Source organism: Carassius carassius, chromosome 19 (assembly GCF_963082965.1).
Source record: "Carassius carassius chromosome 19, fCarCar2.1, whole genome shotgun sequence".
NCBI classification, from domain to species: domain Eukaryota; kingdom Metazoa; phylum Chordata; class Actinopteri; order Cypriniformes; family Cyprinidae; genus Carassius; species Carassius carassius.
In genome coordinates this window covers 32808067-32823640 of record NC_081773.1, presented here as the reverse complement: position 1 = coordinate 32823640, position 15574 = coordinate 32808067, and the positions used below count along the sequence as shown (strand labels likewise).

General features: G+C 37.1%; 1 protein-coding gene across 1 annotated transcript in view; it reads left to right on the top strand.

Annotated features, from left to right (window-relative positions):
- The window catches only part of LOC132095595 (NACHT, LRR and PYD domains-containing protein 12-like), a 594505-nt gene that overhangs the window by 82193 nt on the left and 496738 nt on the right, over window positions 1-15574 (top strand). Inside the window, exons 11-12 of the mRNA XM_059500733.1 lie at window positions 9238-9411; window positions 14985-15158. Coding sequence (XP_059356716.1) covers window positions 9238-9411; window positions 14985-15158 — 348 coding nt within the window. The remainder of the gene's footprint in view (window positions 1-9237; window positions 9412-14984; window positions 15159-15574) is intronic.

Here is a 15574-nt window from a genome sequence, read left to right as displayed (position 1 = left end):
TGAATGTGTGTAAATAAGGTGAGTGCTGAGTGCTTTACAGTGACTTCCGCTTTCAGATTTACTCAGAAGGACGTTTAGTTTTATATGTTCTATTTGTTTATTTTATGTTTAATATTTTCTTTTTCGAGCAGATGAAGGTGTTTTGATTGGTGTTTGGTGTTGTGTGTGGTTTATTTGATCATTTGTTAACACACGACTAACATTGTGTATCTGAACATGTGTATCTCATGATCTGTTTCTCTCAGGATCCGTTCAGCTGAATTATTGAGTTTGTTTGTCATTTCTATTCAGAGTCAGTGCTGGAGATCAGATTCAGTTCAGTTTCATCATGGAGGACACACAAACATCCACAGATCAAGAGTTTTCTCCAGGATGCAGGTACTTTGAAGAAACACTGTATTAAATAACCTTCAGTGATGGGAGTTTTTGTGTCTGGAGACAAACAATATTGTGACAATATATTGTTTATGTGTGTTTTTCAAGTCATCTACAGACTATAAAGTATATGAATGATAAAGTGCTAATTGACAGCATTTCTTATTACAGTACAGAAGCTATAAAATATATTTTCTGCTCTATTCTGTGATAAAAATGGAAAAAGTGTTTGTAGTAACTTTATCGAATTATAGAATACAGATTATTGGTTATTGTCCAGCAATATATTTTATTTCTTAGCCAATTAAAAGTTGTAAAATGTTATTTTTTTGGTCAATTAGACATACATACTACTTCTTCTTCTTATTATTATTACATTTGACATTCCTGTCCTCCTCACTTCTGAAATGATTGCTGCGTCCCTGTCCTGTAACATAACTGAATATTAAACTTTAGCTATATGCCATGTTATCTTCATTTTAGGGATCAAATAGGTTTTGTGGCTCCACATGAATTTATATTCAGTAGGAAATGGCTCAAAATGGAAAATGGAACCAATTATCACCCTCCACAGTCTCACACAATCCTGCGGGGACACTGGGAATGTAGAGGAAACACTGTAGGATTGGCTGTGTGTGTGTGTGTGTGTGTGTGTGTGTGTGTCTCCAGGGCTCAACATTAATGATTGTCCAGGACAAGTGGATTTTGTTAAAGGTCCCATGACATGGATTATTTCCTTTTCTCTAAATGATTTTTAATGTTTCCTTAGGTGTACTTATATTGTTAGTATGATTTTTACATTTAAAATGTAGAAATAAAAAGCATTTTTATATCCTGATATTAGCCCTCTGGCTTGAATGCTCTGTTTGAAGGGGCGTGTCTGCTGTGAGACTCCGAGTAAACCACAACTGTTGTGATTGGCTGACATCTTTGCATTTGAAATGCGTATTACATGTGGAACCCCTCTCAAATATATATATATATATATATACTACAGCTGTCGAGATTAACGAATCGTGGAAGTGTAGATTATATAATTATTTTTTCGATCTTTTCCCATCCCTGCAGTGATGAGCATTGAGTAGACAGAGTCTGTTTATTGCGTGAATGCAGTGATCTCGTCATTATTGCAACACGTTTTCTCTCACAAAATGCTTTCACCACAACTAACAGCAAACACATGAATACACCACATGAATACAGTAAGAGCTTCGTTGTGCAGCATAACAGCGTCATTCATTGTAACGGCAGCTTAGGCAAGTGTGCAGATTTACTCGCGATGTGTGACAGCTCCGAAAATAAAGGGAGCTTTCTTTGATCGCTCTCTGTAGTTAAATCACAATTTAAATAACAGATTTGTTTCATGCTACTAAGAGAAACAACGTGAAGTTGATCGTTGTCACTGGCTTGATTCACTGATGCATAAACACTATTAAACGATTTAGAAAGAAAGTCTTTGTGAACTTGAAAGATTAGCTACACATCAGAAATCGCTGATCACAGATCAGGCATTAATGAACACTGTTACTCACTGTTTGTGCCGGTGCTGTCGAATCCATATCATAAAAGTCTGTTTGTAACGCCTGTGCTGACATTGCGACTGAATTATATGTAAATATTTGCGCGGGCAAAGCAGAGAAAGAGGAGGTAAATTTCTCCTTATAACGTCACAAGGAGGAGATTCAAGATCAGCCGTTTGAGCTTCCATTTTCTCAAAGGCAGAGAAAGATAGCAAAATCTCGATTCAGTTCACCATACTTGGGGTCTTACCTAGGGCCCCTGAAACCTTAATCTGCCTCATACAGTGTTTTTAATGGAACATAAAAGACTTTAGAAGAAAATGATTATGATCATAAATAATAACTCTGTTGTGTTATAGATTATTTCATCAGAAGAGATCAGAAGAGTCCAGCTGTGTGTCTGTGGGGACTGATGAGTCTATGGATCCTCCAGTAAAAAAGTTTAAGAGTGAAGATACAAAGATTGATCTCAGGTACAGTTTTACATAAATATTTTTATAGCATATCATTTTATATTATCAAAATGTATATTTTCTACAATATATGATAAATGTTTCATGCACATTGCTAAAAAATATTTTTTATCTTTATCTGATATTTTAATAATATATAGTGTTACACGAAGAGATGCATTTGTGAAAGAACACAGTTCTATTTATAGTCTTTTGTAATAAAAAATTGTGTAAATGAAATAATCCTGAAGTGATTGTTTACATAATATATGAGTTTGTACTTTGTTAAATATGATAATTCAAAGAATTGACTTTAATGTCTCTCTCTGTTATAGTTCAGTTGATCAGAAGAGATCAGAAGCAGAGTCCAGCTGTGTGTCTGTGAGGAGTGAGGAGTCTATGGATCATCCAGAAAAGTTTAAGAGTGGAGAAACAAAGACTGATCTCAGGTACAGTTTTATATAAATATTAGCGTAAACGCACATATTAAGCTCACCAAAATCTACACTGAGACATTTTTAGTATAAAAGATATTGGTTTCAGTGTAAGATGTTATGTTATAAAATATTTATCTCACACAAAAATATGAAATGTTATTTTAAATGAAAAAAACGTTTTGATTAAGATGTATATCATTAAATGCAAAAAGTCTGAAGGTACAAAGTCAATCACAAAAAAAGTCTGTATATTTGAGCTGACATATCTAATAAAGTCACGTAGTGTATGATGGTCACAGGCTCCAGTTTTTCATCTATAGACTATGATTAATTCAATCGGAGGAGATCAAACATGTTTGATATTTTCAGCAGATTTTAAAACACATTGTTTTCATTCGTCAGGTGTCTCCTAGCAACAATGCGCACATTTCTGTGTGAGTTTGTTGTGATTGGAAGGAATTTATAATCTGTTAGTGTGTGATCCTCAGTCGTGTTGTGTGTGATGCCCAGTTTACTCTGTGATTATACACAGTCTGTAATCATATGATATCTGGTGTTTAAAAATCTGTTCTGATTTTAAAAGTCATGTAGTGTATTCCAGCCTTTAGCTGTTTTTTCCTGGACACATACGACATTTCCTTCTATTTACAGACAACATGCCGCTTTCATCTTTGGACATGAAATATAGTTACGTCTAGATTTGCTGGTAAAATAAGTTATTAATCATTTTATGAAGTTTACAGGGTTTCTGCAGGGTCTTAATTTGTACAAGTCTTAAATTGTACAAGAAAGTCTTAATTATGATTTCAAGAGGTCGAAAAGACCAGAATTGCAATATGGCTGAATGTATGAATTAAACTTCAAAAGAAAAATAATACCATAAAAAATACACCTGCAACAGTCTTTTTCCATGGTCCCTTGCCGTTTTCTTTTTTAATAAAAAGCTGTATCACGCGTTCAAATTATATTTCATTTTGCACACATAAACAGCTCAAAAACACCTGAATTCTGCTCTTGTTGTGTTCTAATGGGTGGATTAGTGCATTCACTGTGATATTATTTTTGGAAAGCTCTTAAAAAATATAAAAATGCTTTTATTCTGAGCTCGTAGTGATAACTGGGCTGGCTGATGAAGCGCTCATTTCTCTCTCGTCTTTCTCTCTGTTCTTTGGCCAGAGACATAATTTATTAATGAGATCTGACCCGGTAATAATAACATATGTTGGTTTAGCTTGTCAGTGTGAATGAAATGTGTATTTATTTGTCCGTGACTTTTTTTTCCCTTCGCGATGTCAAATATTGCATTTTGCACACATACACGGCTCAAAAAACCCTGGATTTTGCTCTTGTTGTGTTCTAATGGGTGGATTGTGTGCATTCGGAGTAATATTGTATTTTAAGAAGCTCGTTAAAAATATATAAATGACTTTACCATGATCAATCTATGTGACTTTCAGTCTGACAGAGTAAATCTCACAAGCACATATAAACACTCATTTTCATGTGTATAATATATTCTTCTAATTGTTTTGTGCCGTTTCGCTGCAGTGTTTTAATGTGAAAGGCTGTAAATTCTCTATGTGGACTTCAAGTGTTCAGAGAAATACATCGCTCGCATCACATAGTTGGCTGCCGCGAATATATCATGTTATTACTTTAAACAGTTCAGAAACATCTGAATTTAGCTCTTGGTGTGTTCTAACGGGTAGATTTCGTGCAATCGCCAATATAATTTAATTTAAAAAGGTTTTCAATAAGAATAAATTCGCTCGTTTTGAGCTCCGTGGAGACAATGCCTGCTAACCAGCCGTGATTCTTCTCTCGTCTTTCTGACTGCTTTCTGCCCAGAAATCAATTATTAATGAGCCCTGACCCCTGTAATAATCAGATATGTTGGTTTAGCTTGTCAGTTTGAGGGAAATTGTATTATTTACTTGAATTTTAACCGGTTTAAAAGTGAAACGAAACCCGACTCCTCCCCTTAATCTCTTCCGGGTATTGCAACTGTAGGGGCGCAATTTTTCTCAAATAATGTAAGTCTATGGGTAATGTATTTTTACATTAAAAAAATAATTTAAAAAAAACTTTAAGTCTGATCAGTCTGAAAAGATATAGCACACACCACCGCTCTATCCCGCAGGTGTCTGCCGAGTTTGGGGCTTGTGGCTTTAAAGCCCTAGGAGAAGATACGTTTTGAATTTTTAGTCTCAGAAAAATAAGGAGAAGAAGGAGAAGCCAACATAATGAAGATGTTTGTTGTGCAGTGTAAGGTGTTGAAGACTCTGTGAGGAGCTGCAGGAGCTTGTTTTATTGTCTCTTGTGCTCCTGAACACACTTCACTGTTCACACACATCTAGTGTTTGCTGCAGATCAGAGTAAAATTATACTGAAAATACAAGACTGACATCTCTATCGGTTTAGATTATAATTTACACATCCTTTATTTTGAGACATGTTTAATCAGTTGTTCTTGTGATATTTCAGCAGAGCAGATGGAGAGCGAAGCATCTCTGGAGGAGTCTCCTCTGTCTTCTGTCTGAACAACACGAGCGTTACAGCGTCTCTGAATAAACCTGATCAAGCAGTGAATGATGAACTACAGAGAGTCAAAGAGCAGCACAAAACCAGCATGAAGAACAAGTATGAGAGATTATGTGAGGGACTGAAACTCCAGGAGAATGAAAGCCTCCTGAACAGCATCTACACACAGCTCTACATCATAGAGGGAGAGAGAGAAGGAGTGAATGAAGAACATGAGGTTTTACAGATGGAGAAAACAGCCAGAACACAACACTCACAAGACGCTCCAATCTACTGCAATGACATCTTTAAAGCCTCCGCTGAAGCAGGATGTGAGGAGAAAGAGCAGATCAAGACTGTTCTTACTAAAGGCATCGCTGGAATCGGAAAAACCGTCTCTGTGCAGAAGTTCATTCTGGACTGGGCCGAGGGAAAAGCCAATCAGGATGTAGATTTCATGTTTGTGCTTCCATTTCGAGAGCTGAACTTGATCCGAGATCATCAGTACAGTCTTCACACACTTCTGCTGGACTTTCATCCTGAACTTCAAGATCTGGACTCACAGATTTATGAGGAGTGTAAAGTTGTGTTCATCTTTGATGGTCTGGATGAAAGCAGAATCACACTGATGTTTTCAGATGCTCAGAAAGTTTGTGATGTGACTGAGACTTCATCAGTGGCTGTGTTGATGTCAAAGCTCATGAAAGGAGAGCTGCTTCCCTCTGCTCTCATCTGGATCACCTCCAGACCAGCAGCAGCCAATCAGATCCCCTCCAAATACATCCACCGTCTGACAGAAATTCAGGGATTCACTGAGCCTCAGAAGGAGGAATATTTCAGGAAGAGAATCAGTGATGAGCATCAAGCCAGCAGAATCATCTCACACATCAGAAGAGCAAGAAGCCTCCACATCATGTGCCACATCCCCATCTTCTGCTGGATCTCATCCACTGTGCTTCAGAAGCTCCTGGAAGAAGATCTGAGAGCAGAAATCCCTCAAACTCTGACTGAAATGTACATCCACTTCCTGCTGATTCAGATCAACATGAGGAAGCAGAAGTATGAAGAGACAGATCCAGAGAAACTCCTGCCGTCCAACAGAGAAGTGATTGTGAAACTTGCTGAAGTGGCTTTCAAACAGCTGATGAAGGGCAATGTGATGTTCTATGAGGAGGACCTGATTGAGAGCAGCATAGACGTCACTGACGCCTCAGTGTATTCTGGGATTTGCACTGAGATCTTTAAGCAGGAATCTGTGATTCATCAGAGGAAAGTCTACAGCTTCGTTCATCTGAGCGTTCAGGAGTTTCTCGCTGCTTTCTATCTGCTTTACAGCTATTTAACAAAGAACAAGAAAACACTGGAAGAATTCAGATATTACAGTTTTGATGAAGTCTCTCTGTATGATCTACTAAGATCAGCAGTATATAAAGCTCTCAAGAGTAAGAATGGACGTCTGGATCTGTTCCTGCGGTTCCTGCTGGGCGTCTCACTGGAGTCCAATCAGAGACTCTTACAGGATCTACTGACACACACAGAGAACAGCTCAGAGACCATCAGCAGAACCACACAGGAAATTAAAGACAAGATCAAGAGCAGTAATCCTCTCTCAGCTGATCAGTCCATCAATCTGTTCCTCTGTCTGCTGGAAGTGAAAGATCAGACTCTGTTCAGAGAGATTCAGGAGTTTGTGAAATCAGACAAACACTCAGAGAAGAAACTCTCTCCTGGTCACTGCTCAACAATCTCCTACATGCTTCAGATGTCAGAGGAGCCACTGGATGAACTGGACACCATGAAATACAAGACATCAGCTGAGGGGAGAAGAAGACTGATACCAGCTGTGATCAACTGCAGAAAAGCTGTGTGAGTGTTTCATCATCAACTAAACTATCATATTTAATAATGAATCTGACTCCTTTACAATAAATGTTCCTGAATGAGAGATTTTCTCCTGAATAACAGGCCAGAATCTTAAAGGAGTCAGGACAGGTGTTTTTAATCCAGTAGATATTAGAGTAAAGCGTGTGTTAGCGGCGCGGGTAAAAACAACCCCGTCACATGAGAAACTGGTTCATTAAATCAGCAGCAGCTGCAGCAAAGAGACGCTCCACACATTGATCAGTAAAGCTGACCTTCAGACATTTCACTTGTGCTTGAAGCATTGTGACCACATTAATGTCACAGATTCATTTCAGCAGGTCACACACGTACATGAATTATTGTGAAAAGTGAAAGTGAAAGTGAAAATTAGTGAAATTATTGTTGAAGTGTATAAAGTGAAATTATTCACACAAAACAAGCTGAGAGTTTGTCATTTAATGAGATCTGCGTTAAATATTCATTTACATGTCAGCCTTTAGTGAAAATGACTTTTACAAACTCAGATGTGACTCATTTCTGTGAAGAACTACAGAACAAGCTCTGATTCACAACATTAGTGTCCAAACACAGAAATAAAAGACGGTCTATATATCAGATCAGGATCTGAAGACTATAATAAACACAAATCCAGCTCTAGAGCATCAGATCTCACAGTCAGCTCAAAACAATGATGTGCAGGACACCACTGATGATCTTTATGATTGTGAAGGAGAGGAATGAAGAGCTTCTCTCTCGTGAACACGCTGCTGGAAAAGATTCTTCTGTGTGTTTCAGGAAAAGATCATCAGTAGTTTAGTGCTCGAGCGCTGCTCAACAATGTCAGAGACACGGCTTCAGATCCACAACAAACCTGCTCCTTCTCATTTACTCATTTATCTGTTGATTTCTTGAATTAATGCAGAGATTTGTGTGAATTCTGCAGTTCTGAAACACCTTGATTGATGTTTCACCGTGATTCATTCAGCAAATAAATCCATGCACTGAACAGGTGACACTTTTAATGACTTGATGTGAAGTAAACCAGCTTTTCTTGATTTTATGGCAAGAATACAGTGAAATACGGTCTAAATCTGATGCAGTGCTGTGTAGCGTACTGTAAAACATAAGCACATGCACACAGGTTTGAGATTTACTGCTGCTTGAATTTGTTCTGAATAACAAACACAGAACTTCAGACGTGCTCGGTTTACTTCACTGCAAAAAATGATTTTCTTAGGATTTTTGTCTTGTTTTCTAGAACAAATATCAAATTTTTAGGCCTACTTTAAATGCAGTGTGCAACTAAAAATGCCGAAACTGACTGGGAAATCTTAATCTTGCTGGAATTTTAATTATAAACAAACAGAAATACAGCTCATTCTGAAACAGAGACTAATATTTTGAAATGTCTGCTTTTCTATCGCTGGCTGCTCCTTCAGAAAGATGAGGGAGATAAAATATACATCTTACAGCCATCAACCATCATCATAGAATCAATATCTAAACACTCCTGAATCGAGATCAATTTACTTGAGAAGCAAAATGATTTCAGATTTTAAATCTTGTTTTTGGAAATATGCTGCAGCGCCCGGGGAGCAGTTGGGGGTTCAGTGCTTTGCTCAGGAATGCGAATGTGAATCTCACAGTGTGGGAGATCTCAGGTTCTGATATCCTTGATTGATAAAGAAACGCACACACACACACATACACACACACACACACACACACACACACACACACACAAACACACGCACACACAAACACACACTCCACTACTCCGTACATATTAATACAGATTGAAATAACACTAAAGCTAAGCTGTGTAATGAATAGTGTGATTAAATAGATTTGCATGAACTTTTACATAAGACATTAAAAATACTGACTGTGTAAAAGTTTTTTTTTCTTTTTGAATGAGGCTTTAAATTATTTATTACTTTTTTTTTTGACATTTTAAATCTCAGTCTAATGATTCATCACACATTGATTTGTTTTTTCTCTTTACTAATGGATTCACAGCTAAACTGATCTGATCTGAGAGAGTGAAGAGTGTGTCATTGTTCTCTACAGGTTGAGATATTGTGACGTCACAGATGAAGGTTGTTCTGCTCTGGCTTCAGCTCTGAGATCAAACCCCTCACACCTGAGAGAACTGGATCTGTCTTGGAATAAAATAAGAGATTTGGGAGTGAAGCGTCTCTGTGCTGTGCTGGAGGATCCTCGCTGTAAACTGGAGAAACTGGGGTAAGATTATATATGACACACTGTAAAATATTTGTGAAGTGAAAAACAAATCACCCAGAAAGCCAGAAAACACAATAGTTGTATCAAGAGACAGAGATACAGAAAGTAAAACATTGTGTGTCTTTGTTTCTTGTTCATGTGTGGACTTCTGTGTTCATGTTAAAGCTGTTTCTGCATTAGCAACACCTTTAAATGGATTCTGTTACACTAAGTGCTAATAGCTCGTCTTGTTAGCAAAGGCTTGACTGTTAGCAGACAAAATGACTAAAGAAACCAGTCAGATAAGTGAGAGAGTAAGAACAGTGGGCTTTTGAGGAGACCGACCCGAGTACAAATCTGCATTTCTTCTCATTTACTCCAGTGTATATTAGCACAGAGAGGTGTTTATATTAAAGAAAACATAAGAAAATATTCAAAACATGGAAATAAAATGTCTAACATGTATAATTAAATATATATGTGTTGTCCTCGTGTTGATCAGATGTTCTGGAGAATCAATCACATGCAGCTCATATTGTTCCCAAACTCAGAAGCGTGAGTCTCTTCCTGCAGCTTCAAGAACAGCTTTACTGATCAGCAGCTTCAGTGTGATTAGGAGCAGGTGTAGGGGGCTTTAGGAAGAGACACAAGGAAGGACACTAGAAGACACCATCTGTTTATAATCAACAGAATCAGAGAAAGAATATGTTATTACCTACTGTTCTGTAAAGCACTGCAGTACATTGAGGTGTGAGTACTATCTGCAAGTATGAATAATATCTCACAGTGTAGGTGACCTGCATGATGATTGAAATCGCACAAATAGTCTTCAGCTATTTCCTAAATAAACTGTGAAAGGAAATATCTGCTGGACAGTTAAAGCGTTCAAATCATTCAAAGCGACAAACACGAGCAGAATCAGCTCTGAAACGTGTTTCTCGACCCGGTGACTTTTAATGAATGACGGTGAGAATCTAAGATTGGTAATGCTGTCATAAATTCACAACGGTTGTGCTGTAATTATATAATAGACTGTAGTGTGAGGCGCTCCATGTCTGCTGTTACTGTACTGTTTCTGGTTCTGATTCACTGTTAGTGCTGCGCTTGGTTTGAGACGCTTTAATTTACATTTGGGAACACAACATTCATCATTAGAAACATTTATAAATCTGTTGTTGTTTACAAAGAAGTTTCAGTGTCACATAATCCTTCAATTATAAACTCAACAGCATAAGGTGAAAATAACTATATACATAAGTGAGTGGAAAGGGCAAGTGAATACATGAATCTTTGACACTTTTCTCCATTGACTTGCAGAATATTTTCTGTGATGTTACTGTTAGACAGTGCTGAGAAGATAATAATTTACAGTTTACAGGTTACTCTATTTAAAATGTAATAAGTAGTGTAACTATTTCAATTGCTTTATTAAAGTAATGTAACAGATTACATTTGATTGTTTTTCTAAATGTAAAATATTTTCATCTGTAAAAGCAGGCAGGGTTAAGCTTACAGTAGAACTCAACACTGATTATTGGCAGACTTTCAAAAGCCTTCATCACTTAAATTAAGATTATAATCATTTAATTTTAAACCACAGACACCACAAAATTAGACTTTAACACCTTTTTACTTTGAGATCAATCTGATTCTGGTTAAATTCTGATCATTCTGGTTAAATACAGGTTTAAAATCATAAGAAATAGTTTGATAGCTATGATACTGTTTTTAAAATCAGATCTTTTCACAGCTGTGACAGGAAACACTGGCATCTAGTCATGGGCCGGTATGAGATTTAGACAGTATGATAACCTAAAGCAACAATATCACGGTATCACTGTATTGTTGTTACAGCTCTGAAATGTGTTATTTTTAAATGACTGGGTAAATGAGATATTCTGGAGGACACATAAGATTGAACCAAAGAGTTTAAGGATGTTGGTGCCGTGCCAGTGGTCGTCTTGTAGACAAGCATCAGTACCTTGAATTTGATGCGAGCGGCTACTGGTAGCAGTGTAACATGATGAGGAGAGGAGTAACGTGAGCTGTTTTCGGCTCATTGAAGACAACCCTCGCTGCTGCATTCTGGATCAGTTACAGAGGCTTGATAGTACATGCAGGAAGAGCCAGGAGAGCATTACAATAGTCCAGTCTGGAGAGAACAAGAGCTTGGACAAGAAGTTGTGTGGCTTGCTCTGACAGGAAGGGTCTAAGAGACCCAGGTTCGAATCCACTATCCAATGTGTCCCTGAGCAAGACACTCAACCCCTAGTTGCTCCAGAGGTGTAGCAATTGTAAGTCGCTTTGGATAAAAGCGTCAGCTAAATGAATAAATGTAAATGTAGACACAAGGAAGGACACTAGAAGACAGCATCTGTTTATAATCAATAGAATCATAGAAAGAATATGTTACTACATACTGCCACAATTTACAGTAAGTATGAATAATATAATATCTCATTTTTTAATATATCGGCATCGGCCGATATCCGTGTTTAGTAGCGCCGATTTAAAGTCAGGCACGTCGGTGGGCAGCCCCGTGTTATTGGTGTGGTGGAAAGTGCTGCTGCTGCATGTGAAGCACCCCAAGCTAAAACTTTTGAAAGGTTCAACAACAGTCCTGGGAGATAAAGGCAGTCAGAGAATCTCACTCTGTAAATGGGGTGGAGAAGTTGTCAGCTCTTACAAACACTGCAGCGTGATTGAGGGCTCCGTTACTCCACCCCACTCACAGACAGCACCGTGCTCGGTAGTGGTGGGCGATACTGCAAAATTTGGTATCGATCCGATACCAAATACATATAGGGTCAGTATCGCCAATACCGATACCAATACGATACTTTTTACTTAAAAAAAAAAAAAAACTTGTGTAGGGGAGTGCAGTAGGTCTGTCATTATTTCTGAGGTGGATGAATGATCAATTATTTAGGCAATATTTTTTATTAATTTATTGAAGTCCACAAAATAATTAGTTGTTAGGCACTGTAGAATTAAACACGATCAATTAATAACCTTAATGCTGCAAAATGCGTCTGCAGCAGGTATTATTATTATGTGCAAAAGCCACTTGGAAAAAAAGCTTTCTCACCCGAATTAAAGGGGTTTTAGTCTGAATAAAATGCTAGTAGCAGGACTGTAAAATGAATAGATGTGATTATGATCATTTGATAAAATGAAGAGAGCGCACCATATGTTGGAGATCATTTTACTTTGTTGACTGTTTCCCGTCAAGGAGACCGCTGAATGCGCCTCTTTAAATGGTTTCGTGGTGCTCGTTGTTGTATTTTAAAACGCATCTGCAATGTTTTCAAATGACACACTATAGTAGTGGTGCAACAGATCATCATTGATCAATATCTTCGGTTCGGCACACACGTGACCCGCGGATTGATTTATGAAAAAAAAAAAAAGTTGCGCATGTTCAGTCCACACTCAGTGGTCATTTCGAGCGGAGGAACGGAGGAACGGAGGAGCTTGAACGCCCCGCGCATTTTGGCTTCCCTGTCAGATATAATGATGAAGAAAAGAGGTTAGAGTGAAAAGATTGTGCCAGATCTTTATGAACAGGAGAAGAAAACAGTTGTGGATGAACTATCCCGAGCATCCTCTGTTGCGCTCACGACAGATGGGTGGACGTCCAGGGGGACGGAGAGCTCTGTGATGATAACTGCTCACTTCATCACAGCACACTGGAAGATGAGAAGTCCGGCTATTATGTTAAAAAGAAGATATTATGCCAGTTGCACTTTAAGTTGATTTCATATATTTTAATTTAATAATTTAATGTTAATTTAAAAAAAAGACAAAACGTATGTTTATTTGTCTTGGCCTTTTTTTCTTTTCTTTTTTTTTTTTTGCTGATTCGGAAAATGATCCGATCCATACGAGGACGAGCGAGCGCGGGTTTGACTAGATGTATTTGGAGGTTATTGCTCACGTCTCGTTCTGCACATATCCAAATGTTTCCATATTCGCAATGTATCTGAATGTTAAACTATAATATTTTTTATTTATTTAATGTAAACTAGACGATAAAGATCATCCTCTTCACATGAGCAAAAACGTCCTTGGCATAACAGCAGAGTGGACCGGTATACTACGGTCTGTTTAAACTGACCAGTGTAACCTTTTATGTGTTTGGTTGACTGTACTTTATTTTAATAATGAACAGACTGCGATGTAAGTTTGTAATTAGAATGCACTTTAGATGTTCTGTGTCATTTATACCAAACACAAATGTTGCTGGTTGCTAGTGTGTTTGCAGCACTACTGTTATTTATTTTTTATACATTTAATTTTATTTAATTTTTTATATTTTTCAGTTTAATTGATTTTTATTTATAAAATTGTATTTATTTAAATGTATATTTAAGTTTACATTTATGTTCCAACAAACTTGAAAAATTCTACTTGATAAATGCTCTAAAACTTTTATGTAAATGATTGACTTATATATATATATAATTACTTGTATCATATATTTAAAACTTGGTCAGTTTATTGATTTGTTTGGTTAACTTTGGATACATTTTTTTATTTTAATACCGTGCAGTGCACAAAATTAAGATTCGAGAGATGGTTCAAGTCAGTGCTCAATAGATGATGATAAGTTTAGAAATGTTGTGCATCCACTTATTATTAGTGTGATATTTTAGCATGAAAATGAAGGGGAAAACTTCAAGATATCGGCAGCACATATCGGCCATCGGCTGACCCTGACCTCTAAACATCCGCATCGGCTATAGAAAAACCCATATCAGTCGATCTCTAGTTAGGATCCTCACTGAAACGTGTTTCTCGACCCGGTGACTTTTAATGAATGACGGTGAGAATCTGAGATTGGTAATGCTGTCATAAATTCACAACGGTTGTGCTGTAATTATATAATAGACTGTAGTGTGAGGCGCTCCATGTCTGCTGTTACTGTACTGTTTCTGGTTCTGATTCACTGTTAGTGCTGCGCTTGGTTTGAGACGCTTTAATTTACATTTGGGAACACAACATTCGTCATTAGAAACATTTATAAATCTGTTGTTGTTTACAAAGAAGTTGATTAAATAAATTCGGTCTTGATGAGCAGAAGATAGTTATTTCAAAAACATTAATAATTTTAATGTTTCCAAACTTTTGGCAAGTACTTTAATAATAATAACAATTCTATATACTTCACTATGGAGTCTAAAGACCTTCAGTTTGTTTACATTTGAATTTTGACAGTTGGAGTTTGAATAGTCTTGGCTCATCTGAACATTTCGTCAATGTAAGTCTGTGGGATTTTGATGATTTTAATCTTCATTTTTAGGTAAACTGTAAATCGTAATTAGAGGAGCAAGTGACTGTTTCTCCAGACAGATCTGTGCTTATATCACTATGAAACAATATCTCACATTCAGCTCTGTGTGTCTGTTCAGTCCTGAAGCACATGACAGTTTCAAACAGCAGCATTGAGCATCAACATGCAGAAATCTCATTCTATCAGCAGCAGTTTGTGGCAATGATTGTCATTATATCTCCTCTCCTGCTCTGAGACCAGAGTCAATAACAAACTACACACACTTCAACTACAATTAACACTGTGACATTGTTCTCTACAGGTTGAGTTATTGTGACGTCACAGATGAAGGTTGTTCTGCTCTGACTTCAGCTCTGAGATCAAACCCCTCACACCTGAGAGAACTGAATCTGTCAGGGAATAAAATAAGAGATTTGGGAGTGAAGCGTCTCTGTGCTGGACTGGAGGATCCTCGCTGTAAAATGGAGAAACTGTGGTAAGATTATATATGACACACTGTAAAATATTTGTGAATAATAAATAATAAATAATAAATTCTGTCATCATTTCCTCACCCTCATGTCAATCCAAACCTGTGTGACTTAGTTTCTTCTGTAGAACACAATAGATATTTTGTACCATTTCTTGAATTTCTGAAATGATGATCTTTAATGTTCCACAGAAGAAAGAAATTCATACAGGTTTGAAATGACACGATGTTGAGAAAATGACAATTTACATTTTTGGGTGAACAGTCCTTTTAAGAACTTATTTACCAGTAATATTTAATATTTAAGTAGACTAATAACAGTGACATTTATAATAAATACATCTCTATTGTACAGTGTTAATAACTGCAAGTTAAATTACTATGGTGATGAATTTACGAGTCTATGTTTTGTCATTTTCCAG